The 26,659-nt window shown below is 35.9% G+C and overlaps 2 protein-coding genes across 7 annotated transcripts; one reads left to right on the top strand and one right to left on the bottom strand.

Annotated features, from left to right (window-relative positions):
• The first annotated feature begins 11,539 nt into the window (after positions 1-11,539).
• Positions 11,540-14,792, top strand: LOC137806710 (lactoylglutathione lyase GLX1). 3 transcript variants are annotated; one of them, XM_068606959.2, is made up of 9 exons: positions 11,540-11,776; positions 12,217-12,320; positions 12,408-12,532; positions 12,737-12,801; positions 12,886-13,098; positions 13,685-13,732; positions 13,843-13,950; positions 14,062-14,214; positions 14,532-14,792. In XM_068606959.2, exons 2-9 carry the CDS (start codon positions 12,232-12,234, stop codon positions 14,571-14,573), a joined length of 843 nt encoding a protein of 280 aa, XP_068463060.1. In that variant the 5' UTR covers positions 11,540-11,776; positions 12,217-12,231; the 3' UTR covers positions 14,574-14,792. The 3 variants fall into 3 exon arrangements, with proteins under 3 accessions (XP_068463060.1, XP_068463059.1, XP_068463061.1); XM_068606958.2 differs by having other exon boundaries at positions 11,722-11,816; XM_068606960.2 differs by lacking the exon at positions 11,540-11,776 and adding an exon at positions 11,802-11,899.
• A 720-nt stretch (positions 14,793-15,512) lies between these two features.
• ADT1 (arogenate dehydratase 1) lies at positions 15,513-25,292 on the bottom strand. 4 transcript variants are annotated; one of them, XM_068606955.2, is made up of 12 exons: positions 25,125-25,292; positions 24,566-24,858; positions 22,381-22,451; positions 22,208-22,300; positions 21,907-22,107; positions 21,464-21,544; positions 21,282-21,377; positions 18,387-18,464; positions 18,224-18,313; positions 18,078-18,145; positions 17,490-17,571; positions 15,513-15,836 (listed from the first exon to the last, which is right to left on the bottom strand). In XM_068606955.2, the coding sequence occupies exons 2-12, from the start codon at positions 24,837-24,839 to the stop codon at positions 15,780-15,782; spliced, it is 1,191 nt and encodes a 396-aa protein (XP_068463056.1). In that variant the 5' UTR covers positions 24,840-24,858; positions 25,125-25,292; the 3' UTR covers positions 15,513-15,779. The 4 variants fall into 4 exon arrangements, with proteins under 4 accessions (XP_068463056.1, XP_068463054.1, XP_068463053.1 ...); XM_068606953.2 differs by having other exon boundaries at positions 17,490-17,577; positions 25,125-25,259; XM_068606952.2 differs by lacking the exon at positions 25,125-25,292 and having other exon boundaries at positions 17,490-17,577; positions 24,566-25,086.
• Between the last annotated feature and the right edge of the window lie 1,367 nt (positions 25,293-26,659).

Below are 26,659 nucleotides of genomic sequence, written 5' to 3'. Positions count from 1 at the left end.
GCAGCATAACATTACTCAATTAAACTTGTCAAATACAATGAGATAGCCTTCCTATTTATAGGCTATCTTGGACGTAATTTGTAAGCTGAATTACAAGAAAAAGAAAAACCAAAAATTAAATCTAAATGCTAAGCCATGTGCCAAGCAATGACCGGCCACACAAACCCTACATTCTAGAATGTTTCCTTCCAAAATGCTTCCTACACTATCCTATCTACTAAGTACCCCCAATGGGCCTTTATGCAAACATATACAAAGCCTTCTCTCTTCCATCCGTGGCCTCATTTGCTTGTGTTTGAATATGTTTGGCCATTGATCTTGTAAGGGGTCCTAGACGGTCTAGCTCCAAAGGTAGCCTCCCTCCTTCACGTTGTAGACGCTCACCTTCACGTCCTAGACGCTCACCTTGGTCTTGGTCTAGACGCTCTCCTTGGCTTGGGCCTTGGCTTCCTTGGGTAGGTGTGCTTGGCCCTCCTCCATCATCCCCTCCCCCTTGGAAAGGATTTGTCCTCAAATCCAGCTCGTCATTGTCATTGGTACCTACAAATGGAGAAAGATCCATTACATTAAAAGTGTCATGTACTCCATATTCAAAAGGTAGGTCCAACTTATATGCATTGTTGTTGACTCGCTTGAGAACTTGGAAAGGTCCATCACCTCGGGGACTTAGTTTGGACTTCCTTTGATTTGGAAATCTATCTTTGCGAAGGTGAAGCCAAACTAAGTCTCCTTCCTCAAAAATTATTTCTCTCTTCCCTTTGTTGTTGTATTTTGTGTACTTCTCATTTTGTTGTTGTATTTGAATTTTAATCTTCTCATGCATTTTCTTGACAAAATCAGCTTTGAGTACTCCTTCCTTATGCACAAAATCTTGTGGATTAGGAAGGGGTATCAAATCCATGGGCGTGAGAGGATTAAAACCATATACTACCTCAAAAGGAGAAGCATTAGTAGTCTTGTGAACTACTCTATTGTAAGCAAATTCAATGTGGGGAAGGTACTCATCCCAAGATTTGTGGCTGCCCTTCATGATAGCCCTAAGCATAGTTCCAAGAGATCTATTGACTACTTCGGTTTGCCCATCCGTTTGAGGATGACAAGAAGTTGAAAATTGTAGTCTTGTTCCAAGTTTACCCCAAAGAGTTTTCCAAAAGTGGCTTATAAACTTGGGATCTCTATCAGACACTATACTTCTAGGGAGACCATGGAGTCTCACCACTTCTCTAAAGAAGAGTTTAGAAATATTTTGAGCATCATCTACTTTGTGGCATGGAATAAAGTGGGACATTTTGCTAAATCGGTCCACTACCACAAAAATAGAGTCATGGCCTCTTGCAGTCCTAGGAAGTCCTAAAATGAAATCCATGCTAATGTCTTCCCAAGGAGCATTTGCAATCGGCAAAGGGGTGTAGAGTCCATGCGGCATTGTTCTAGACTTTGCTTTTAAACATGAGATACATCTAGAACAATGTCGTTGGACATCTTTCCTCATGTGTGGCCAACAAAATTTTGCTTTTAAAAGATCTAGAGTCTTATCAACTCCAAAATGGCCCATGAGTCCCCCTTCATGTGATTCTTTGACAAGGAGTTTTCTATGTGTTCCTTGGGGAATGCAAAGTTTTCCTTCTTTAAAAAGATATCCCTCGGACACATAGTAACCTCCTTGTGCTCTATGTAGACATTGGGCATAGATGGATGAGAGTTCTTGATCTTCTTGGTAAAGCTCTCTTATGTGGTCAAATCCAAGAATTTGGGCACCTAGTTTTGAAAAGAGTGTGTGCCGTCTTGAAAGAGCATCGGCCACTATATTGGTGCTCCCTTTCTTGTATTTGATTACATAAGGAAATTGTTCAAGAAATTCCATCCATTTAGCATGTCTCTTGTTGAGCTTGTGTTGGCCTTTTAAATATTTTAAAGACTCGTGATCACTATGAATAACAAATTCTTTGGACACAAGGTAGTGTTCCCAAGTCTTTAGGGCTCGCACAAGAGCATAGAGCTCTTTGTCATAGGTGGGGTAGTTGAGGGTGGCACCATGGAGTTTTTCACTAAAATAAGCAATGGGGTGTCCACCTTGCAACAAAACCGCACCTATGCCTACTCCCGATGCATCACACTCTATCTCAAAAGTTTTGGAAAAATTTGGGAGAGATAGGATGGGTGCATTGGTGAGTTGAGCTTTTAGCCTTTGAAAGGCTTGCTCATGCTTTTCATTCCAACAAAATGCAACATCTTTTTTTACAAGTTCATTCAAAGGAGAAGCTAGGCTAGAAAAATTAGGCACAAACCTTCTATAGAAGCTAGCTAACCCATGAAAACTTCTTACTTCACTTACATTTTGTGGAGTTGGCCACTCGCGGATGGCTTTGATTTTCTCGGGATCTACATGCACCCCCTTTTTGTTTACTATAAAGCCTAAGAAGACTACACTATCTACACAAAAGGTACACTTATCCCTATTGGCAAAAAGACTATTTTTCCTAAGGACTAGAAGAACTTCCCTAAGGTGGCTTAGATGGTCTTCTAGGGTTTTACTATATACTAAGATATCATCAAAGTAAACTACTACATATTTACCTATACAATCCCTCAAGGTGTGATTCATAAGCCTCATGAATGTGCTTGGAGCGTTAGTAAGCCCAAAGGGCATCACCAACCACTCATATAATCCAAATTTGGTCTTAAAAGCGGTTTTCCACTCATCACCCTCCTTGATTCGAATTTGGTGATATCCACTTTTAAGGTCAATCTTGGAGAATAGAGTTGACCCATGCAATTCATCAAGCATATCATCAAGCCTCGGGATTGGATGCCTATACTTGATGGTGATGTTGTTGATTGCTCTACAATCACAACACATACGCCATTTTCCATCCTTTTTGGGCACCAACAAGACAGGTACAGCACAAGGGCTTAGGCTCTTTTGAACCCAACCCTTCTCCAACAAGTCTTGAACTTGTGATTCTATCTCCTTTGTTTCCTCGGGGTTGGTTCTATAAGCAGGCCTATTTGGTAGGCTTGCCCCCGGTATAAAGTCAATTTGATGTTCTATCCCCCTAAGAGGAGGAAGCCCAATGGGTCCTTCTTGGGAGAATAGATCTTCAAATTCACTCAAAAGGTTTTCTACCTGAGGAGGTAAAACCATGAGTTCACTACTTGTGGCAGTGCATGTAAGTGCTCCTTTACAAAAGATAAGGCTTGGTTGTTCAACAAGAAGCAAGTTTTCAAAAACATTTTCAAGAGGTTTTTCTTGTTGACCAACCTTGTGGGAAGGAACACTCTTCTCCCACGCCTTTCTATCCCTAAGGATTTTCTCTTTTTCTAGCTCTTTTTTTTTTTTCCTCATCCCTCTTTTGTTTCATTTGTATTTGGTCTTTCACCACTTGAGAATGTGGTAAAGGACTAAGTACAAACTTTTTATACTTATGGGTGAAGGAAATCTCGTTAGTGAGACCATCATGCAAGGTTTTCTTATCAAATTGCCATGGTCTCCCTAATAAGATATGGCAAACTTCCATAGGCACTACATCACATAAAACTTTGTCTTTGTAGTTCCCTATGGAAAACTTGATTTCCACTTGCTTGTCTACATGTAGTTCCCCATTTTCATTAAGCCATTGAAGTTTGTAAGGTTTTGGGTGAGGAACTACTTGTAGCTTAAGCTTTTCAACCATCCTAGCACTACAACAACTACAACTAGATCCACTATCCACAATGAGGGAACATATATTTTCTAAAACATTGCATCTTGTATGAAAGATGTTCTCCCTTTGTGTTTCCATGGATGTGCTAGGGTGATTGTTGAGGGTTCTCCTAATCATAAGTAATTCTCCCTCTAGTGGAGCTACCCTCTCATCCTCTCCCCCTTCCTCTTTCTCACTAGGCTCATCCTCGCCACTAGTGTACTCGTCTACACCTTTTAAAAACAAAGTCCTTTGGTTTGGACATTGTGCTTGCACATGCCCCCTACCATAGCACTTAAAACACTTGACATCTCTAGCTCGGATGGGTGGGGTTGAGGTTTCTTTGGTGAAGGGCTTGGTAGGCTCTTTTGGTTTTTCCTTGGATGTACTACCCTCCCTTCTAAACTCTTTCTTGGGATAAAAGCTAGAATAGGGGCTCACCTTTTGACTTGAGGTTTTGCGCAAGTTTTGTTGCTCAACTTTAATGCAAAGTTGAACCAAATCATTCAAGTCTTGATAAGGTAAGAGCTCTACTCTATCTCTTATCTCAAGTGATAGGCCACTAAGGAACCTAGCTATGGTGGTTTCCTCTTCCTCTCTAATAGAGGCTCTCATCATATAGAGCTCCATCTTTTGTCTATACTCCTCTACGCTCATATTTCTTTGTTGGAGTCTTTGGAGCTTGTCCATCAACTCCCTATGGTAGTAAGAGGGTATATGTCGACGTCTTAGGGCTCCCCTAAGGTCATTCCAATATGTAATGGAAGGTTCCCTATGAAGACGTCTATCTCTTTCGAGAGAGGTCCACCAATACATGGCATTCCCTTGGAAACTAAGGGTGGCTAAGGGTACTTTTCGTTCCTCACTTACCCTATGGCAAGCAAAAAGTTGCTCTACCTTCATCTCCCAATCTTGATATACTTCTACATTTTCCTTTCCATGAAAATGAGGTAGGTCTACTCTTGTTTCCCTTGGCACCTCTTGTTCCCTTTGCCTAGTTCTTCTAGGGGGTGGTTGGTAATAATCATTGATTCTACGGCTTCCCTCCCCTAGAGACTCAATACTTTGAGAATGGGATGCATGAGTTTTTTTTTATTTTTGTGATTTTTGTGACTTCTCTTCTTGAGCTTTAGCCAACTCATTGATTTTGTTCTCATTCTCCAATTGTCTAAAAGATATCAATTGTACCGCTTGGGATACTTCTTTTAAAAGAGTTTTCAAAGATTTTACTTCACTTTCTATAGACTTTGGAGAGTGAGAAGAAGAAGACATGGCTAAAACTTTGTGTATATAGGTGTTTTACTTGGAGAAAGTTTAGGAAAGTTAGAGAAGGTAGTTTTCCAGGTAAGGGAGGTGAGTCACAATGGACTACTTAAGTACCAAGCCTTTTCCTTGCCAAAAACTTTCCTCCAATGACTTCACACAAAATTTTCTCTTAGTAGAACACTTAGAACACAAGAAGTTGAGAAATCAAAAAGCAAGAAAACTATGTAAGCTAGATATGCAGCAAAGCTAGTCGGTATAGCACAAAATTAAACAATACTAAGCATGCAAAACGTTTCTACCAAAACAAAAGAAAAACAAGTTCAAACAAGCAACAAATTACTAAGCAAAATTACTATGCTATTCGGCCCTAGGTGAGGCTTCTTGGACACTTTAAGCCCTTGAAGACACACTCACCGTCTAAAACGTAATTTAAAAGAGGTAATTAACAATAAACCAAGTTGTAAAGGAGATAAGAAAACCCCCTTTGTTGTTCCTCTTTTTGGTTAGTGCACTTTCTTTGTTGTCTTGATTGTTGATCTTCTAGATGTTTGTAGTGTTTGTTTCAAGAAAGCTTGTTTCGGCCTTAGCTTTGACTTCTCCTTAGAAAGTTGGCTTTAATTCTCCAATTTCCAGCACCTATTCACAAGGGCTTAACCTTAAACCAAGTCAATTTCCATGCACATAAGCACCAAGAGAGAATTAAATTCCAGCACCCAAAATGAGAGGTCAAGAAACAAAAGCAAGAAACAAATTTAATTCAAAGAAAACAGTACTACCAAAAGGATTTATAATATGACAACTTAGAAAGAGATTCAAGAAATTAAAGCAAACAATTAAAGGTACTCAATAAAAGTTGGCACACAAAAGGAATTCCTAAAGAAAAGCACTAGATTAGATGACCAAATAAAAAAAAACAGCACCACTGGAAAATGTTGTGGGCCAGAAAACGTGTTTGTTCCCCGATTTATGCTGAGCTGTAATTGTAAAATTTGTTTCTGAAATTTGGATGCAAGAAAATTCAGGATCTATCTAAATTTTGGCTTTGGAATCACCTAAAACGCATGCACCATTTTTTTTTAATAATTTTTGCAAATTTGGTGTGCAGTTAGGCCAGCTGGAGCGCTCAAGATTTGCACTCTGATTTTGTAAGATTTATCATTTTTTTCTGTTGCTTCTTTTGACCTCATTCTTTTTTTGACTTTTCTATAACACTTTAAACTTGCATTTTCCAGAAAATCAGAATTTTCCTATGGGTGGAAATATATTTTTTTTTAAAACAAAACAGCCTAGAACAGAGAGATGAGACAGGGGAATTCTGGAAAACTGGAAGAAAACAGCAAGATAACCAAAATTAACACAATGGAAATGTAAGAATGAAAATTGTGTAAGAACTAAGACACAATTATGAACTCAAACTAAAAATAAAAAGCACCAAAGGATCAAAATAACAGCAGATTAAAGCAATATAAAGAGACCCAAAAACAAGAAACAATCAAGCCAAACAAAATAGGACTACTAAGAATTGATGACAATTATGGATTCACATGACTTGACACAACATTTATAGATTCAGAAAATAAAGACTCAAAGCATAAAATGAAGCAATTATAAGAAAGCAATAAGGACTCAATTTCCTAAAAGAAAAACAGCCACACAATGGTGTAAGGAATCCTATCACAAGCTGCACAGAATTTGTTCAAGATCAATTGAACAATTGTGCTTTGGTTGGATCTTCCATAAGCACACCAAGAACAACTTAAAATATAAAAACAGCAAGACAAGTAAGGAATTGAAATGACAAAGATGAAATAAAGAAGAACTGAAATTAAAAGACCAAGCTACTCATCTTGAAGAACCAAAAGCTCATGATACCAAATGATGGCATTTCATGTGTTCTTCTTGAATCAAAGTAGTAAAAAGTGATGCGGAAGCAATGGGTGAGTGAAACAAAGCCCTCCTAGGAGTTGTGTTGGCTTTGAAGGTGCATGAGGAGTGTGGTGTTTGAGTGGTTCGGCCAGCTCAAGGGAGAAAGGTGAAAGGATTGAAGTTTATAGCCTAGATTTCTAGGAGAAGTAAAGCTAGTGCACAAAAATGGCAGCATAACATTACTCAATTAAACTTGTCAAATACAATGAGATAGCCTTCCTATTTATAGGCTATCTTGGACGTAATTTGTAAGCTGAATTACAAGAAAAAGAAAAACCAAAAATTAAATCTAAATGCTAAGCCATGTGCCAAGCAATGACCGGCCACACAAACCCTACATTCTAGAATGTTTCCTTCCAAAATGCTTCCTACACTATCCTATCTACTAAGTACCCCCAATGGGCCTTTATGCAAACATATACAAAGCCTTCTCTCTTCCATCTGTGGCCTCATTTGCTTGTGTTTGAATATGTTTGGCCATTGATCTTGTAAGGGGTCCTAGACGGTCTAGCTCCAAAGGTAGCCTCCCTCCTTCACGTTGTAGACGCTCACCTTCACGTCCTAGACGCTCACCTTGGTCTTGGTCTAGACGCTCTCCTTGGCTTGGGCCTTGGCTTCCTTGGGTAGGTGTGCTTGGCCCTTGGTCTAGACGCTCTCCATCAGGATAGGAGACGGTTGGACGGTGGTGAGAGGAACCGAAACCCCAGGATTGGAGAGAGTGGGCGGAGACGCAGCGATGGCGAAGGCGCGGGCGTGCTAGAGAGAGGTGCCCACGTCCCTGGAAATCCTGTGAAGACGGGTGAGAATATCAGTTAGCCTGGCCCATTTTTCTTCGCTCAATACCAAACCTGCGTACAAATTTCAGAAGGAATACAGAGATAAAGCATGCGAATGTGCGGAAGAAGAACGCGCAAACGCGACATTATGATAACAAGAATCAACACCTCCTAGAGTTTAGGGTTTCTTGAATCAAAGGAAACACAGAAACAGAAGGTGATCGGTGCAAAGATTAAGTAACACAGGGAGTTATCCAAAACCAGAATCAGTAAACAGGTGTGAATGGGAATCAGGGTTCATACCTATGGTCGATAGCGAGAGAAGGCAGAAATGCGTAAAGGAAGCGCGAGAATGGTTGAGGAAGAAGGCGAAACGGTCAAAGAGTTTCGGAGAATGATGTAACAAGCGATTAGACGCGTGCGTTTTCAAGAATTTAAAAGCAAACAAATAAGCGTAAGCGACATTAAACCCTAGTGGTTGATCAAAGACATGTGTGCACAGATAAGACAGGCCCAGAAAGACGTCACTTTGGCACCGTATTTACATCCTGTCGCACAGAGCCATGTAGGTCACCCAGGGCAAGGACTTAGCCTCTTCGTTGAACGAGTTACAGCTCGAGACTGGGGGCTTGTGTACCGACCGGTCCCTGAGCGTTGACTGACCACTGGTAATGTTGGTGCCACGTAAGCGGGTCCCACGAGTAGTGCAAGCCAGTACCCCGCAAAGCACGTGCACGAAGGAGCCAAGAGTGGTCAGACATTGGTCATCAGGATGTACCGACTTGCCACTAAACAGTGTGGAGAGGTCGGACATCGGAAACCCAAACAGTAGAGATGGGCCACGAGAAGTGGATCCCAGATCACACACCAGTTATCAGTAAGGGAGAAGCCTAGATCACGAGTGGTCATGCGTGTAGAGTGGACAACGCGTTCAGGCATGACACAAAGTATAGAGCCACTAGAAGGATATGGCCTGCAAGGGTCACGTTCAGGGGTGAGCTGCATGCATGGAACGTTAACAGCTAGGGCACTCCCAGAGGCGGGTGACCCCAGAGATCAGGTGCACGAGGAGACACCCAGGTGGTCATCCCGCCAGAGGCCGCACTCTAGTTATGGACCCCACGCGCTAGGTTATAAAAAGATAATAATGTTTACTTTGAATTTTATCCTCACTCATGCTTTGTTAAACATCAGGACACACACCAAATCTTACTTCAAGGATTCCTTAAGGATGGTCTATATGTTTTTCCTTCTTCCACTGCTTCATTCTTTTACACTACTAATCATGCTTCCTACAAATCGCATGTTCCTCCTTTACAACTCTGGTATAACAGACGACCACAATAGTTTTCCTATTGTTCAACATGTTTTAAAATCCTTTAATATACGATACACTTCTAAGAAACAGTTTTGTCGTGCCTGTGTGATTGGTAAGTCACATCAACTACCTTTTCATGCTTCCACTACACACTACATTGCACCATTACAATTGGTTTTCATTGATATTTGGGGACCTTCACCTGTATGTGCTTCCAATGGTTCAAGATATTATATTTCGTTTCTGGATGCTTATAGTCGATATACCTGGTTGTTTCTTATCTCACATAAATCCCATGCTTCTATTGCTTTATCTCGTTTTAAGATCTTTGCTGAAAATCAAACTGGATATAAACTAAAAGCTATACAAACTGATAACGCAAAAGAATTTATAAGTTTCAAACATTCCACCACTAATTTTGGCATCTATCACCGTCTCATATGCCCTCACACACACAAACAAAATGGATCTATAGAAAGAAAGCAGAAACACATTACTGATATAGGGATCACTCTTCTTTCTACTACTTCCTTACCTATCAAATTCTGCGTTGAAGCTTTCATGACAACTGCTCACATCATTAATCTTCTACCCTCCCATGTTCTTGGTAACAAATCTCCACATTCTCTTCTTTTTCACAGTGCACTCGACTATACTCTTTTACGCACCTTTAGTTGTGCATGCTATCCTCTCCTTCGACCTTATAACATATACAAACTAGATTTTCGCTCTTCATGTTGCATTTTTCTTTGATATAACATACACAACCGCGGCGTGCAAGCTACAGAAAGCTATATACAGCCTGAAGCAAGCACCACACTCATGGTTTGAAAAGCTACGTTCCACTTTAGAATTATTTGGTTTTACCTCTACTAAGAGTGATACATCTCTATTTGTTAAGTTTCATCAATCTTACACTATCTTCATTTTAATTTATGTAGATGATATTGTCATTACAGGGTCCTCACCTAAAATTCAAGCCCTGATACAACGACTTGGTTCCTTCTTTGCACTAAAAGACTTGGGTCATCTCCACTACTTTCTTGGCATCAAAATCCAACATCTCAAAGATGGCAATATTTTGCTTTCTCAAACCAGATATATAAATGATCTCCTTCAGCGCACTCACATGACAAACGCTCTCCCTGTTCCCACTCCGATGCAATATGCGCTTCGTCTTTCCAAAGATGCTTCCCCTGTTGTTCAAGATCCCACCTTATACCGTTGTGTTGTTGGTGCTCTACAGTACATCCTCGTCACACGTCCCGAGCTCTTCTATACGTTGTCAACAAAGCTTGCCAATTCATGAAAAATCCACAGGAACATCATTGGAAAGTAGTCAAATGTATCCTCATATACCTTACTGGAACCACTTCGCATGGGTTGCTTATTAGATGCAGTCCATCCATGGACATTCTTGCATTCAGTGACGCAGATGGGAACGCGACATTGACGATCGCAAATCTACAACTAGGTATTGTGTTTATCTTGGAGCCAATATTATTACTTGGTCTTCTCATAAACAAAAAGTTGTCTCTAGAAGTAGAACAGAGGCAGAGTACCAAAGCATAGCAGTTGTTCTCACTGAAATCATTTGGATTCATTCTCTTCTTCATGAACTGCACATATCCACTGGTCAACCCAAACTGTTTTATGATAACCTGGGTGTGCAAATCCTGTCATGCACTCTCGTACAAAACACTTTGAACTGGATATTCACTTTGTTAGATACAGTTTGTCAAATTAATCCTTCTTCCTGCTCGGTTTCAGGTTGTGTATGCTTTTACAAAATCAATCTCCGACCTTCATTTACTAACTTTCATTGTAAACTTATGGTTATTGTAAAACCATAACTTTAAGAGGAAAATATTAAGAAGTTAGAATGTTTTTCTATTGTTACAGTTTCAACTACGTATTCTGTGTATATATACTCCGGCACCATGCATCTCAACACACTGAATATCATAATATTCTTTCCAAAATTTCTTTCTCTCTCTACATCCTTTATCAGTTACAAATAAGTTTTTCGAGTATGAGAGTGTTGGAATAGGATAAAGTGTTGGTATGTTATTGGAATAGGATAAAGTGTTGGTATGTTATTGGAATAGGGGAAAGTGTTCTGACAGGTGTATGTGATTTTTTAAGACGTGGTTTAAATTTGCAGTGTGTGGTTGAGAATGAAGCATGAGAAAGTGTCGTGATAATTATAACACGTGCACTTGCATTTGTAGTTAAGAATGCTATGTTAATTATGCAAGAATATGTTAATTACACATCTTGCCACTTCAATATTATTAATTTACAAAAAACAAATATTACAAATATTAGTAAAATGCATAAAAGTAAAACAATAAAATATAACGGTAAATTTTGTGTAAGAAAACTCAAATGATCAAATTGTGAAAAGATAAGTTTAAGTAGTAAAATTTAAAAAACAGTGATAATTAAATAGTAAGATGTGTAATTAATTTGTTTTAAATTGGATCGCTTCCCATTTTAATCGTGTAATTTAATTCATTTGTCAATTTAATATTTAAGGGAGATGTTGATATGGATGTATTGATGTAACAGAACTATAGTATATTACATGAAATTTTTTGTTAAATACTTTTTACTATTTAATAAGTGAATTAGAATAACACTTACAAAATATAGAAATCACATTTGTATAATAACAATTGTTGAATAAAGTAGTAAAGTGTAATTAAATGTAAAAAGTAGCAATATAAAAGTAGTTGGTGTGAATAACATAAACACGCGCTTCTCCTGCTGTAATCACAGACAGACAAACCCAGAACAATCTACAGGTAAGTCACTACAAATGTTTCGGACATGTCTTTGATTAAGGTTTGTGTTTTTGAGTTGAGATCACTTGCTTCGTTTTTAGGAATTTGTTTTGGTTCAATTCTTTTGAACCTCATCATACCTGGGTGGGTTTAGTTTACTGTCGGTTTTGGTGCTATGCTCGTAGCAATGCCATAAGTTTGGTACTCCATCACTTTGCATCTTGGTTAAGTCCTAAAACTAACCGATCTGGACCCGTTAATGAGATTTTCCAACTTCTTGTTTGCTTTTATAAAATGCTAAAATATATATGTTTAATAATTAAATCAACAAATCTATTCACCTTTTCTTAATGCAGAGTGATGGTGTTTAGTTTTTTTTTTTGTATAGTTTGGTTTTTATGCACAGCAAGTGTAGAAATTTTTGGGAGATGGTGTTTAATTGTTTCTGGCTTGTGTTGCAGAATCAGACACCGGATATGGCTGACTTGTTGGAATGGCCAAAGAAAGATAACCGTCGCATGCTCCATGTTGTATACCGTGTTGGTGACCTTGATCGCACCATCAAGTTGGTTTTTTGTGACATGGGTTCTTGTTAATTTTTACATTATTTGTGTTTAATTGGGCGCTTAAAATTTCCTCACGGTTCTTTCAGGTTTTATACAGAATGCTTTGGAATGAAGCTTTTGAGGCATAGAGATATCCCGGAGGAAAAATATGCCAATGCTTTTCTTGGATTTGGCCCTGAAGAATCCCATTTTGTTGTTGAATTAACATATAGTATGTTACTCTGCTGATCTTTTCCCTGTCGCATATGTGTACCGTGGTCTCTGATTGAATGTATATTTTGGGCACAATGATATAATATTGATGTTTTTTCTTTGTGAATGGGTTATCAATTGTTTATGTTGCACTACATGACAATTATAATATCACCACACCACAAAACTTGGCCTTTTATATTGTTCTAACTCTTATTGTCAGATTATGGGGTGACCTCGTATGACATAGGGGATGGCTTTGGACATTTTGCAATTGCGACTGAGGATGTAAGACAAAGTCCACCTTTACAAAACATTGAGTATCTATATATGCAGTGAATAAAATGAACTGTTTATTGCTTCAATTTTTAGATTTACAAATCGGTTGAACTCATACGGGCCAAGGGAGGAAACATCACTAGGGAGCCTGGACCAGTTCAGGGTGGGACTACTGTGATTGCCTTTGCGAAGGATCCAGATGGTTACACTTTTGGATTTATCCAAAGACCTACTGTCCATGACCCATTTTGTCAAGTAATGCTTCGTGTTGGAGATTTAGAACGCTCAATTAAGTTTTATGAAAAGGTAACTCTCCAACGTTTTCCCCATATATAGTCCAGTGCTATTGTTGTAGTCAAAACTGTTTCAGGCTTTGTCTTTGGCACAACTGAATCACTATCCACTGGCTGTCAACTTTGAGAAATTTTCCATTAATTATTTTTTTGTGTGCATAAGCAAAATAATTGTTATACTTATAGTTTGTGTGCTGTATAACTGTATTCAATCAGCAGAATTCAGTATGAAGCATTCTTAATGTAGACCAAAAACCAAGTCAAACCTTTTGGTTAGTTCCATGTAAATTTTTTTCCGAAGTTTCAAGTACTCTTCTTATCTATTTCAACTGTTCTTTATAGATTTGACCTGTTTTATTGGTGGGTTTCAAGACCGGAAAATCAGCTGTATTGTTTTGGTTTACAATTTGTAGCAACCGCTGAAAGACTGAAACTTGATGTTCTATTTTGCATGAACCTGGTGTAGCAATTGATAGCTTTTGCTTGTGATGCTCAAAATAGAATCATAAAATTGCATTTGATGAAATGTGGTTTAAATTTTTATTAATCAAATGCATTTTATTGATCTAAGAAATTTTCTTATGGGATCATTTGCACAGGCTCTGGGCATGAAGGTAGTGAGGAAGGTTGATAAGCCTGAGTCCAAGGTGAAATTTCTTATTGCTATACCTTAGCAATGCACTTGCTCGCTGGAACATTTTTCATGTGTAAGCCATTCTAATAACTTGCAACATGTTGCAACTTGCATGTCCGACAGTACACTGTAGCTATGCTTGGGTATGGAGAGGAGCACGAGACAACTGTGTTGGAGTTGACGTATAATTATGGTGTCACTGAATACTCTAAGGGCAATGCCTATGCACAGGTTAGTTTAACAGGTTGTGTTATCTGACTTTCTTGGACCTAAACTGTCTTTCTACACTTTTCTCTGTTTATGTACTCCTTAATGACAAAATTCATGTTCTTAATGTAACAGATTGCTATTGGTACTGATGATGTATACAAGAGTGCTGAGGTAGTTAGCCAAGTTATACAAGAGGTAGGAGGGAAGATTACACGGCAACCAGGGCCAATTCCTGGCCTTAATACAAAAACCACTTCGTTTTTAGATCCAGATGGTTGGAAAACTGTAAGTCTCTCCCCTCCTATCACCATATTGAGTAGATGAGTTATCTTGTAGAATCATATACATATGTTATAACTGAAGGGTGAAATAGCTGCACTACATTACAAATGCTTCAACGTCTATAGCTTTCTAGCCTCAAGTTTAATTTTAGCATGTGGTATGAAATGTCTGGTGCTATATTATGTGACAAAAGTTTATGATTACCTTTCTTTCTTCAATGGTATTATGATTCACATGGTATCAGCTGCTCTTTTGTTAATGTTCTGTCATTTTAATAATTAGTACTTGGTTGTATGATTCATTTTGTTTGAGATTTGTAGGTCTTGGTTGACAATGTTGATTTCTTGGAGGAACTGAAGTGAAGAGCGAGCTTAAAAGGAAATAAATAGTCCTAGTTATTTCGTAGGAATAAGCTGTCTCGAATTTTCTCAGCGAGAGTGTTGTATCAGTATACCAGTCATCAACATGTTTGTTTGCTTTTTTGGGGTTCTTTTAGTGACTTGAAAGCACAATTGAAACCTCATTATGTATGCTGCTATGATTAATCTACTAATTTATCACATAGGACAGTGTTTTAAAAACGACAGTGCAATGGTTTAGAAAATTTGCTTAGTTCACATCAATTTGTCCAACTGAATAACCATTTAAATTGGTTGGTACCATGAATAGAAACAAGTTCATTAATGGGGATGACATGACAACATTATATTTTTAGTTTTGATTGGACCGGCAAATATAAAGCTTAAATTTATTTTAACACGAATAATATAAGGAATAGATAACTTGAACTATAACTTTTTCTAATATTATTTATTAATTCTAATAAAGATTATTGTTAAGTCTTTCTAAATTTTAAATTAATATCCATTAAACTCAACAAATTATTAGAAAGTACTAGTAACATTTAAAAAATTTGTATTATAGGATTTTTTTTCTGTGAAATTTTGATTATAGAAATTGAGCTTCAGAATAAGATAATTCAATGAGAACACATTGTGTGGGCAATAATCTTAAGCATTGTTTGTTTACAGGATGAAATACAAGATTTTGAACTGCATAAATAAAAAGTAAGGAAACAGATATCAAATTATCTCTGTACTTCAATTCTAACTACTTCTACCTTTTTTAAAGAGAAGTTATTACTTGGTCCAATATTATCTGATCTCGACAAATTTCCTAAATAGCACAACCATATGTTTAGTTTTACCAAAAATAGTCAATAACATAAGGGAGGATGTAATGAAATCTTGTTCCCTAAAATCCTGATAAAAAAATATCAAAAGCCTTGGTGAAGCAGATGATGGAAGAAGAAAACTTTGGGTGGCTGGGTCATTCATTAATTTGACACAATAATTCAATAGAGTTATTATTTATACATACTTTGGAGCCAGAGTTGACATTGCCAGCATTCACTCCACTGTCAAAACTATGATAATATACTCCAAATCACCTCCTTTGGAGATGAAAAGAATTTTGAAAGAGTGAAAGGGGCAATGCTTTTCATGGATAGTTCCTCCTCCGTGTCACTGATTAAAGATCAACAACCTCTGATGAACACCACGGAACTTCTATAACACTGTATCCATAGGATAACAACCAAGAACTCGAAGAAACCTAGCAAATTCCTGAAATGGAAATGAAATAAATAAATAGATGTTACCAACATCTAGAGCTAACATTTGATTGCACGCTACATTTCATAACATGGAGTCACAGATAAAAACATTGATTAAATACTTTTTTCTTTTTGTATGGGTTTTGTGATTATGCATGGATTTATAGAGTAGTTAAAGGAATTTTAACAATGTACTACGCAACTGATATGGAAAAAGACTTAAAAGTTAGAGAAGTAAAAGCAAAAAGCATTCCCATCAGGATTGTGGAATATGCCATTGGGTCAAGAAAGTAATAAAAGCACTAATCTACAAACAATTACGAATGTGTGATAGTGAATTTTGTACCATAAGCACCACAGAAAAGCTTGCAACATTTTATTCTATACAACATGAATTTTATCCTACCATCACTACTTAGATAGACCCAGATCAATGGGTTTGAATGTGGTATAATGTAGCAAGGCACTAACACGCTTTTTTGACGCAGCCACATATAACATATGATTTGCTGGTTTAAAGTAAAATGCTCCACCATCCCAATTTTGACGAAGAATTTTCACATTGACTGAGTATAGGTATAGGTATAAGTATCAAAAATACCCGGTATTTTAATTTGGATATAGAGACAGGATAGATATGTACATATCTACCCCTTCCGTGTTTCCATATCCATCCCAATACCTATTCTCATCCTCATAGTTTTAAATTACTAAAACACTTTTAATTTATTAGGTGATCTAAAATATTTATATTAATTTTTTTTTTATCTTTAACTTCGTAACTTACTTTTAAGTCATACATTTGATATTTTTACTTTTTTTATAATTGCTTGACATTTATCTAATTCTTATTTGATACTCCCATTTAATATTTATACACTTATAATTTATTTCTTGATATTTGACATTAGGAAAAAAAAGATAGTATATCATTTTGACATAAATACTTGATAATATGATGTTTCTTTTGCTATGATATTTTTTTATTTTCTATAAAAAAATTATTTAATTAATATTTGGAACGATAAGGAACGGGTATGAGTATACCCATTCTCCGATAAGAATAGAGAATAGGATGGGACAAACTCACATTTGTCTCACCCCATTGTCATCCCTAGTTTAAAGTCAAATCAGTATATTGACATACCTTTGTGCATGCTCATTAAGGGTATCTCCTAATAAACAATTAGATACTAATCCTTTTGGAGATATAAAGATTACTGAAGTAAGTTTTGCTTATCCTAACATATCTTTTTTCTATACAAATGGCCAAGAATTGAACCTTAACTAACATGCTTAAAGGACTCAGCTATTTACTATCAATGTTGGGTTGGTTGGTCGTGGATTGGGGCCTCTTGACACTAACCAGTTAGTATAATTAATTTAATCGTAGTAAATTTCAATAATTTCTTTGAAGTATTTCTTTTACTCTTTCCTTTGCAATCATCTAATCAAAGTACTCTTCACAAAATTTGTCTACTAAAACACTAGTGTGCTGGAAGATTCATTATTTATCACATAGAAAATACATAATATTAAATAATTATATCAGGTGCACCTGCATTAAGAAATTTTATAGATTCCAACCAAAAGATTAATATAAAATATTTGAGTCCATAAGAAACAAAATATTAAACTGGAGTTGACGAGATAACGGGCAGACCTGCAACTGTCCTAAAGCATACTGCGCACGAGGTTCTGCCATAGAAGCTTCAATATCAATGTAGAAGAGGTAGTCAAAGTACCTGTCACTAGAGAAGTTTTATGCCTAAAACCATGATTGTAAACACACGTATACAAAATAACAGAATCGCTGATCATGTTCATGAAGCAAAACTAAACCCAGTCTGAAAATGTTTTCCTTTCAGTATTTGAATCCGAAAATCGAAAATATGTTATTTAGAATAAAGTGCAAGGAAGAGTTAACAGAGAATCTTTTCAAAATAAGTTTTTTTTAACTTATTTCAGTAAATTTCATAGTGAGCTTACGAATAAGTTGGACAAGTGTTTAATAAAGCCTTTTACTGAAATGCATCCTTGATAATCTAGTGATGTGAATCTCTAAAGAGATTTCAACATGTCATATACCCTTTCATTTTTAGTCTACTCGTCTTTTAGTCGTAAACTCTATCCATACCCCCATTACTCTCACAGGATAAAGGATGAACCACTGATCAATTTGCATTTAAACTAGAGAAATTACACCATAAATTTTACTATCTCAAATCTTGAACAGAACGAATTTACTTACTTAGAATTCCCTTGATTAGAATCATCCACAACCCTTAATGGACGCTGCTTCAGCGGACAACTCTCTATCTGAATTTACATGAAAAAATAAGAGCAATGAATGCATGTCTTAATTTCAAAACTCCAATATCAATTACTTTAACACACCTTCGATAAATTAATGTCCCTCATAGCAAAAACTGCCAAGGCTTTGAACAGCACACCAGGACCTTCTTCTAGACTAAAAACAATGCTAGTCTGAGAGAGAAGTCATGAACTCATAAGCACATTTATAAAAAAATCAATGTAAAAAACTAAATTTTTTTTATACCTTATGTGGCTTGTCAGTTCCTGGAATTATAGGATCCCTTGCAAGGACCAAGAAACGAGTAATGTTCTCATCATCATCCTGTCAAAATCACAATGAATCAGCTAAGCTATAGTCTTGTTGACTTCACCAGAATCAGCAAACATGTTTTTTTCTTCTAGTTTTTTGTAGCTTCAACAGAACATATTATCCAATAATAGCTAAAGATGGAGAAAGGAATATCCATGTAATTTTCTATGTATAACTGCCATCATCCAGTTCTAATATAGAACTTATTGATTTATGTCTTGTCTCTTCTTCATCTGCTGAAAGTCATATAATGACAACGTCTAGCTTTGATGCAACTGATGGTCTGTAACACATGCAGCTGCTCATAGTCATTATTAGATGATTGTTTTGTTTAATGACTTAGGCTTTCTTTTATTGTATTATATTGTTAGTTACAATTGTAGCTTGTCTACATATATTTGAGCCTATCTAACTTAGCCAAGAGCAGAAGAGTTTGATTAATATGTGCTTGTGTAATTCATATTGATCACCTCTGTAATTCGTTTTTCCTATTTGAGCGTGTATGATTTGTAAACTTTGTGTAGTCATCGTGTTCTTTGTTCTTGTATTTGTTCATCAAGTATGAATTTATATCGAATATATCATTCTTCTCTTTTACCTCTTTTCATCGTATTTTTCACCTTTCCTTACATGTTCTATACTACATTCACTAGAGTGTCTAGTGAGCTTCTTGATCTTTGATATCAACAAAAATGGTATCAGAGATTTGATTTTGATATGTTCTACATCTGTAGGTGGTTTTTCGCTAATCAAGACCATCCACGTTTGTTTAATTTGCTATGAATAAAATCTTCAAGACATTCGAACGATCAAGATTGAGACATTTACAAGAAATAACTCTTTCAATTTGTAGCACATCAAGATGAGTGCTTTGTTGAAGGAACAGGGAGTGTAGATGCACCTATCTGGTAGGACTGCACATCTAGATGAGTTTGTTATGAGAATTCAAGAGTTGAAGGCTCATTCTCTAATCTTCTTGACTCTCTTAGATGAAGTTCTTTATGAGGTAGTGAATGAAGAATCTATTTTTGGGTTGCTGTTGAAGTTGAAGAAGTTGTTCATGACAAATTCCATTCGCAATACATTGTTTCTCAAAAATGATTGTTTAGGCTACGCATGAAGGAGGGAACATCATTGAAGGAACATGGTTCCCATGTTAATCTTTTGTTATATGTAGACAAATGCTTATAGCGTTTATGCCTAAGGTAGAGATTCAGAAGTTGAAGTCCTTGTTAACTAGTAGATTTGAGAAGAAAGACTTAGGAGTTGCTGGTAGAATTCTTGACATGGATATTAAGCAGGATTGTGAGAAGAAGCTCTTTCAATGTCAATAGAAGTACATTTAGAAGGCCTTGGACTGTTTTGGCATGAGTGGTGTCAAGTCAGTTGCTATTCCTTTGACATCGTCTATTCATCTATCTATAAGTAGTACTACTCTTTCAGAATTGATAAAGAATATATGACTCATGTTCCTTATACTAATGCAGTGGGAGTCTGATGTATGCAATGGTAGACCTTTCTTAAGCAGTTAGTCTGGCGAGTACGTATATGGTTAATCCTAGAAAGGATCATTGGAGGATGGTGAAACATATTCCTAGGTACCTTAAAGGTACATCTAGTGTTGGGCTTGTCTATAAGGATGACACAGGGTCTGATGGCTGATATAGGAATTCCACGTAAGAAGGCTATTTTTTTTATAGTATTAGTGCAATTTACTTGGCTAAGGATCAAGTTCAACATGAACGAATCAAGCATATTGATGTTGGGTATCATTTTCTTTGCACAAAAGAATGAGTTGAATCCAATTGGTATGTTCACCTGGCCTATTCCTAGAAGCAAGTTCATGTACTGTTTAGATTTGTTGAATGTTGATTGTTGGTAACAATCGTATGCTAACACTATTTGGAAGAAAACTCAAATCAAGGGTGGATATTTGTTGATTCATGCCTTGTTTCTTATTCGTTTGCGGAAAGTCGTATAATGACAACATCAAACTTTTATGTGTTTGATCAAACTTTTATAGCACAAGTGTCGGCTTAAAGTTGTTATTCAACAATTGTTTTGTTTAGTTAGTTAGGCTTTATGTTTTGTTATGTGGTTTAATATAGTTGTAGCTAGTTTATATATACTCGAGCTTATCTAACTTAGCTAAGAGTTGGATTGATACATGCTTGTGTAATTCATATTTATCATTTTTGTAATTCGCTCTTTCTTGTTTGAGCGTGTGTGATCTGTAAACTCTATGTAAGTGTTCTATTCTTGTGTGTTCATAAAAAACGAGCTTATAGAATGTATCATTCTTCTCTTTTCATCATTTCTTTGATCTTTTCTTACACATTCTATACTAAGTTCACTAGCTATCTATGCAGCTTTTCAGTCACGCTTAGAGCTTACATACTTGACAAAACAAACAACTTTCATATCACAAGCCATGACATTTCAAAGACAAGTTTTCAAGCAAACAACTGATTGGCACAAACAAGATATATGGCTTCTTTTTTGCAACATCTCGGTCCAACAAGATATAAACTTGCACCGAATCAGAACAGAAGGGAAAGAGAAAGCGATAGGAAATAATTACAATATAAATGCTTTTGCCATGCAAAATACAGCATGATGACTTTCACTTTTAGAAATTCCATTATTCATGATGATCGACATTCAATTTAATAGATTGGCCCAAACATTTAAAATTATAAATAAGGCATCAACTCCTAATCCAATGACATCCAATTTGCAGGCATTAAAGTTGGTGTTGTGATAAAAGAAAACAAGAGCTACGGCAATATACTTTAGCAGCTCAATCTTCCATAATACATAAAGTCTTACTTGGATTCTTTCTGTAAGTATGTCGAGCCCGTATACTTCTGCAGCTCGGGAACTTGCAATGGCTCCTGTGTCTCTTGCACAATTTGAGGCCACTGTCTGTTCTCAAGAACATAATTGTTAGGACATGCCACTGTACAACCTAATCAATACTTACTTTTTGACAAAGAGAATTCATAATACACCTGAGCAGCATCAGCAGTATCACGTGCACCAATCTTGACAACACCTAAATCACTAAGCATTTTCTCACATTGATCTAACGCCTGCATGTAAAATTGTAATTGAAACAATTTTAAGTTTCTGAATAAGGCTAGGTATTTTGTTGCAACAGGTAAGCTTAATTTGGTGAGACAGTCTGCTGTCTCAAAAGTCTGTGCAATCAAAAACCAAGTTAATTAAGACTTAAAAGTTGGCATGTTGGGGTTAGCCACTATTACATAGCAGAGCAGAGTAAACATGATTGATGAAATCCAATAAATTGTACTATTAGGATGTTGATGCTATCTTAAGGCAGAATCACACATCCCATTCATTTTGTTCAAATGGGAAACATAATGCATCATATTTATTCATTCTTTACCTCAATTAAGCAAATAGAAAAAAAAAACTATATGTAATAACCAACCTGGGGATGACTGACAACAACTTTGAGCTCCTCCTTTCTCACACCGGGCAATCCTAAAAGGCAGTGATTAACACGTAACTGAACCTCCCCAACAATGTGCAGCCTATGGCGAAGAAGTAACTCATAATTACGGTGGATGCTTCCAGCAACAGAATTTTCAATGGGCAGAACAGCTTTATCCACTAACCATAATTCAACTGCCTGTGGAGAAGAATATAAATATATCACAGCAATAACTATAGCTTACAACTGAATGCATCAAATACATACACCGAAGATATAATAAAACAAGAAATGCAACCTTAAATGCAGATTCAAAATTGTCACACGGCACAGTCTCACATTTTGGATATGCTTTCAAAGCTGCATCCTCACTATATGCCCCCGGAAGTCCCTGTATCAACAAACTTGCTAGTTAGCAAAGGTGATAGTGCCATGAATATTTTATTTGAAATAAAGACTAAAGCACCATACCTGATAAGCCACACGAACCTTTGATCCATCGCTTGAAGAAGAAGAAGAAATGTCAATTGTTGTTAATGGCTCTGCAATTAGCGAAATTACATAATTGTGATAAAATGTTGATTAAATACCAAAGGGAATTACATCACTTACCGGCTATAACTAGCATAAACATAAATTGCATCCAGTAATATCTGCATGCATACACATGCATATGCTAGCATGTGTGCAAGGCTCAAAGTGTACTAAACAAAAATATAGCAATTTAATTCACTATAAGAATTTATTGATTAGGCAGTCCTGAGGATTGTTCAATTATATATATGGTTCTCTGATAGAATTCATAATATTTCAAGCGGGAACAATATAGTGCATGCCTGCATTCAAAAAGTCATAACCCATCTCCGGTGATGCCATCATACAAAGCCAAGAATTTAGGCTGTGCTACCTTGAGTCTGTCACGGATCACCAAAATGACATCAGATGCAATGAAAATGGCAGCCGTTTGAAATTTTGGTGTTGTATGCCATAGTCTATTTCCTTTCTACATATCTTACAAACAATCTCCCTTTCAGGTAGTTTTCATTTCCAACAACTAGACTCAGGAATTGGAAAAAACAAATAAAAGAACAGCCTAGTGATAAAAAGAGATTTTTCAATGGGAGACAGCCATTGAAATTCGGTATATGGTGTTGGGAAAATTCAAAATTAATTCTCCCCTTTGGTGTAGATACAAAATGGGCACTTGTGGAAGCAAATAAGCAAAGAAAATAGAGCAAATAGAATAATGACACAGAGAATTTTTAACGTGGGAAAACCTTCCTCAACTTAAGAAATAAAAACCAGAAAATGCCTCCACTATGAAAGTAGGATTACAATATTTGTTTCTTCTCACTCAATCTCATCCAACAAGAATGGAATACAACGTCTATCCTGCATCTCACTAGGATTTCTAATCTCACCGTGGAAAACGGCTCCACTATGAAAGTGGGATTACAATATTTGTTCCTCTCACTCTGTGAGGATAACACTCAATCTCACCCAACAAGGATGGAATACAATGTCTCTCTAGCATCTACTAGGATTTCTAATCTCACTATTAGAGTGAAAACGCTTCCACTATGAAAGTGGGCTTACAATATTTGCTCCTCTCTCACTCTGTGATGATAACACTCAATCTCACCCAACCAGGATGGAATACAAAGTCTCTCTTTTTCTCTCTATTTTACTCTTCTCACTTGCTTCCTCAGAAGAGGCTTCTTCATAAAGAGATTATTCAAGAGAGAGTTACAATTTCAAAAAACTTTTGAATGGCCATCATTGAATATATTCAATAGATGAGTTACTGATATTCATTGGTCATAATCTCCCATTAAATTAAGGAGGGATTCCCAACATATGGCATGTGTTCTCCCTCTTCTCAACCTACATACCCGTTCCTTTCTAAATTCTATTTTGCAAGTTTTGGATTTTGTGCGTTTTACTTTGTGGGGCTTAGCCTTTGTGTTGGTTATCTTTATTATCTACGAAGTTTAACCAATAATTCATCTGACAGAAGAAAATGATAATTCAGATGCAAGTATTTTCGTAGCAAATTACAAAAACACCTTTAAGAAACATAAAATCCATTAACATAGGACGGCCCCTGGGGGGCGTTAATAAAAAAGAAGGAACTTAGATAAAGTAGTTTCTTGCAGCCTTGCCATAAAATTCTGCAATTAAACGACAAAACATGTTTATTTATTTAAAATTCAAAACACATATAGAAGTCATTTGTTAATGGAGAGGACATTCTTGTGTAGTCATTTGAATGGAGAATTTGAAGAACATGATCCATTTTTCTCCGAATAAAGAAGGGAGGCCTTGAAAGAGGACAAGCACTAAAGAAGAAACTAGCGCAATGATGATATCAAATGCATATACTGTGAGCGTCTTGCCTTTCCAGCATCAACCACAAAATTGTAAGTGAAAAGTGAAAAATGCAAAAGGCACCAGTAACAAAATTATCCCTCCAAAACACCAATAGGAGAAACATTAGTTGAAAAGCAAAGTTTGGTTATGAAATCAGCAACATTTATAACTTAAATCACTAGCACAACTCTAGAATTCTCGGAATGCCAGTTAAACACATAAAAAAAATTATGGTGTGTGTGTGTGGGGGGAGGGGAGGGGAGGGGGGTGATATCATATAACTCACTAGGAAGCTGGATTATGTCCTTGTGAATTTGGTGAACACCATCAGCAGCCCCAGAAGAGTCAATCAAAGGGGGGACATTGGGCTCCTCATCTTCGACAGCAGTGGTAGCTGTCTGAGCCAAAACACCCAAACAACAGCTTTCCCATCTGCGACATTTGTCAAAATCATATCTTTGATTCCCAATCGGAGTAGAATGAGAATTGGCAAGACCAACACCCAATGGAGGAGAGAGAGCTTTGGAATAACCCCAGATGGATACAGCCTTAAGAGCCATCAAAATGAAGGAACCCAATCTACAATGTGAAGGGAAAGAAGTTCAGAGTTGATCAGAGTGGTGGTTGGTGGGTTTGGGTGATTCACAGCATGACATTGTTTAAGTAATATGTAGTCTGAATGAATGAATGAATTACGGTTGGCGCTTAGAATTTTGGGTAACCCCACAATAAATAAAACAGATGGTACAAGCATATGAACTTTGCAGTGCTCCCACCAGTTGAAACAAAACAAAAAAGGTTGCATATGGTGATTAAAATGTGAGAGAATTTAGAAAAGGACCAACCAAACCAAACAATTGGCGAAGTGAGAGGTAGGTGAGCTGAATTGTCGCATGTTACAAGCAACCTTATTCAATGTACAATCTGTGTTTAAAGGAATCGTAACTCCACATCTTCTACGGTATTACATATTGGTAGAGTATGTAGATCTCCATTTTTGAGCACTCATAGGTAGACAAGCTTATTACTAAAGTAACACATAAATATATGTATTGTTAATTTATAAAATATTTTAATTTCAATTAATAATAAAATATACGGAATAAAAGTTCTATATGTGTGGATTACTGTATTATGTAATTATTTTTTATTTCGGTATAAGGAAATACAATTTTAATTTTAGTAATAATCAATATATATTAGGATACCAGGAAATGTAGTTTCTATATAAAAAAAAAAAAAAAAATTTATGTAATGAATATTGTTCTAATGCATCTAATAATCTACTTTGGAGTGCAGTCAAGAAAAATTTAAATAATCTTTCTTTCTTAAATATTTGAGAAGTGTTTTAAAAAGAACGATTTACAAAACGGATAATATTTATAATATCTTGAGAAATTTTTTTGAGAAAAAACGATTTACAAAACGGATATTATGATTAAAATCCATAATAAAGATCTTTGACTTCTACTTTAAAGACACGGATAAAATATAAGATGAAGAATAAATATCGTTAATTTTTTTATTTAATAGAGAAGAAGATCTTTAAAATAGAAAAGTAACTAATCACTCCCTCCACTCTCTCCATTCTCCAGTTAAATAATAACAAATAAAATAAATTTTAAAATTAAAAAATTATTTTATTAATTTTTGAAATTATAAAATGTCCAAATAACCAAAATAAATTAATACAATAAATTATTAAGTAAGGATAAAATGGAAAAAAAATTAAAAGCAGTTAAGAGGGAATAAGAAATGACATAATGACCATAATACAATAATAAAATTAAATATTAATATAAGAATAAAATAGAAAAAAAAATTAAGAGTTGTTAAGAGGAGAATCCCCTTTATTTATTTATTTATTTATTTATATATATATATATATAATATATATATAGGTATAGAATATATATATATATAATATATAATATATATAATATATATATATAATATATATATATATATAAATAAATATTAAGCACGCTGATTAAAGAGAGAACTTTAGTGTGTTTAATCTACTCTTTAAAAGAAAAGAAAGGTCTAGATTGTTTTTGTTTGTGTCTGCTCGGATATGAGAGCTAAAAAAGGAGGGGGACGATGAGATTCTCAACTCCTCAATATTTATGAAGAAAGAAAGAGAGAACTTTATAAATTTATTCTTAATTTTATTTGTAATTATTTTAATTAATTGTATTACTAAAATATAAATATTTAATCGGAGAATAATTGATTACGTCTACCGACATAATCTATTAGTCAATTAAATAATTAATTATGCATTTATATATAGTTAATTATGTTTCATTTACACATTTTTTTCTTTAATATCAAGTATTTTTAGTTAGGGATGGTAATATTTGTCCTGTGTAGATGGCAT

This window comes from Phaseolus vulgaris, chromosome 3 (genome assembly GCF_051622355.1).
Source record: "Phaseolus vulgaris cultivar YP4 chromosome 3, ASM5162235v1, whole genome shotgun sequence".
Classification (NCBI taxonomy): Eukaryota; Viridiplantae; Streptophyta; class Magnoliopsida; order Fabales; family Fabaceae; genus Phaseolus; species Phaseolus vulgaris.
Note: the sequence above shows the minus strand (reverse complement) of the source record. Positions and strands in the feature narration are given on the sequence as shown.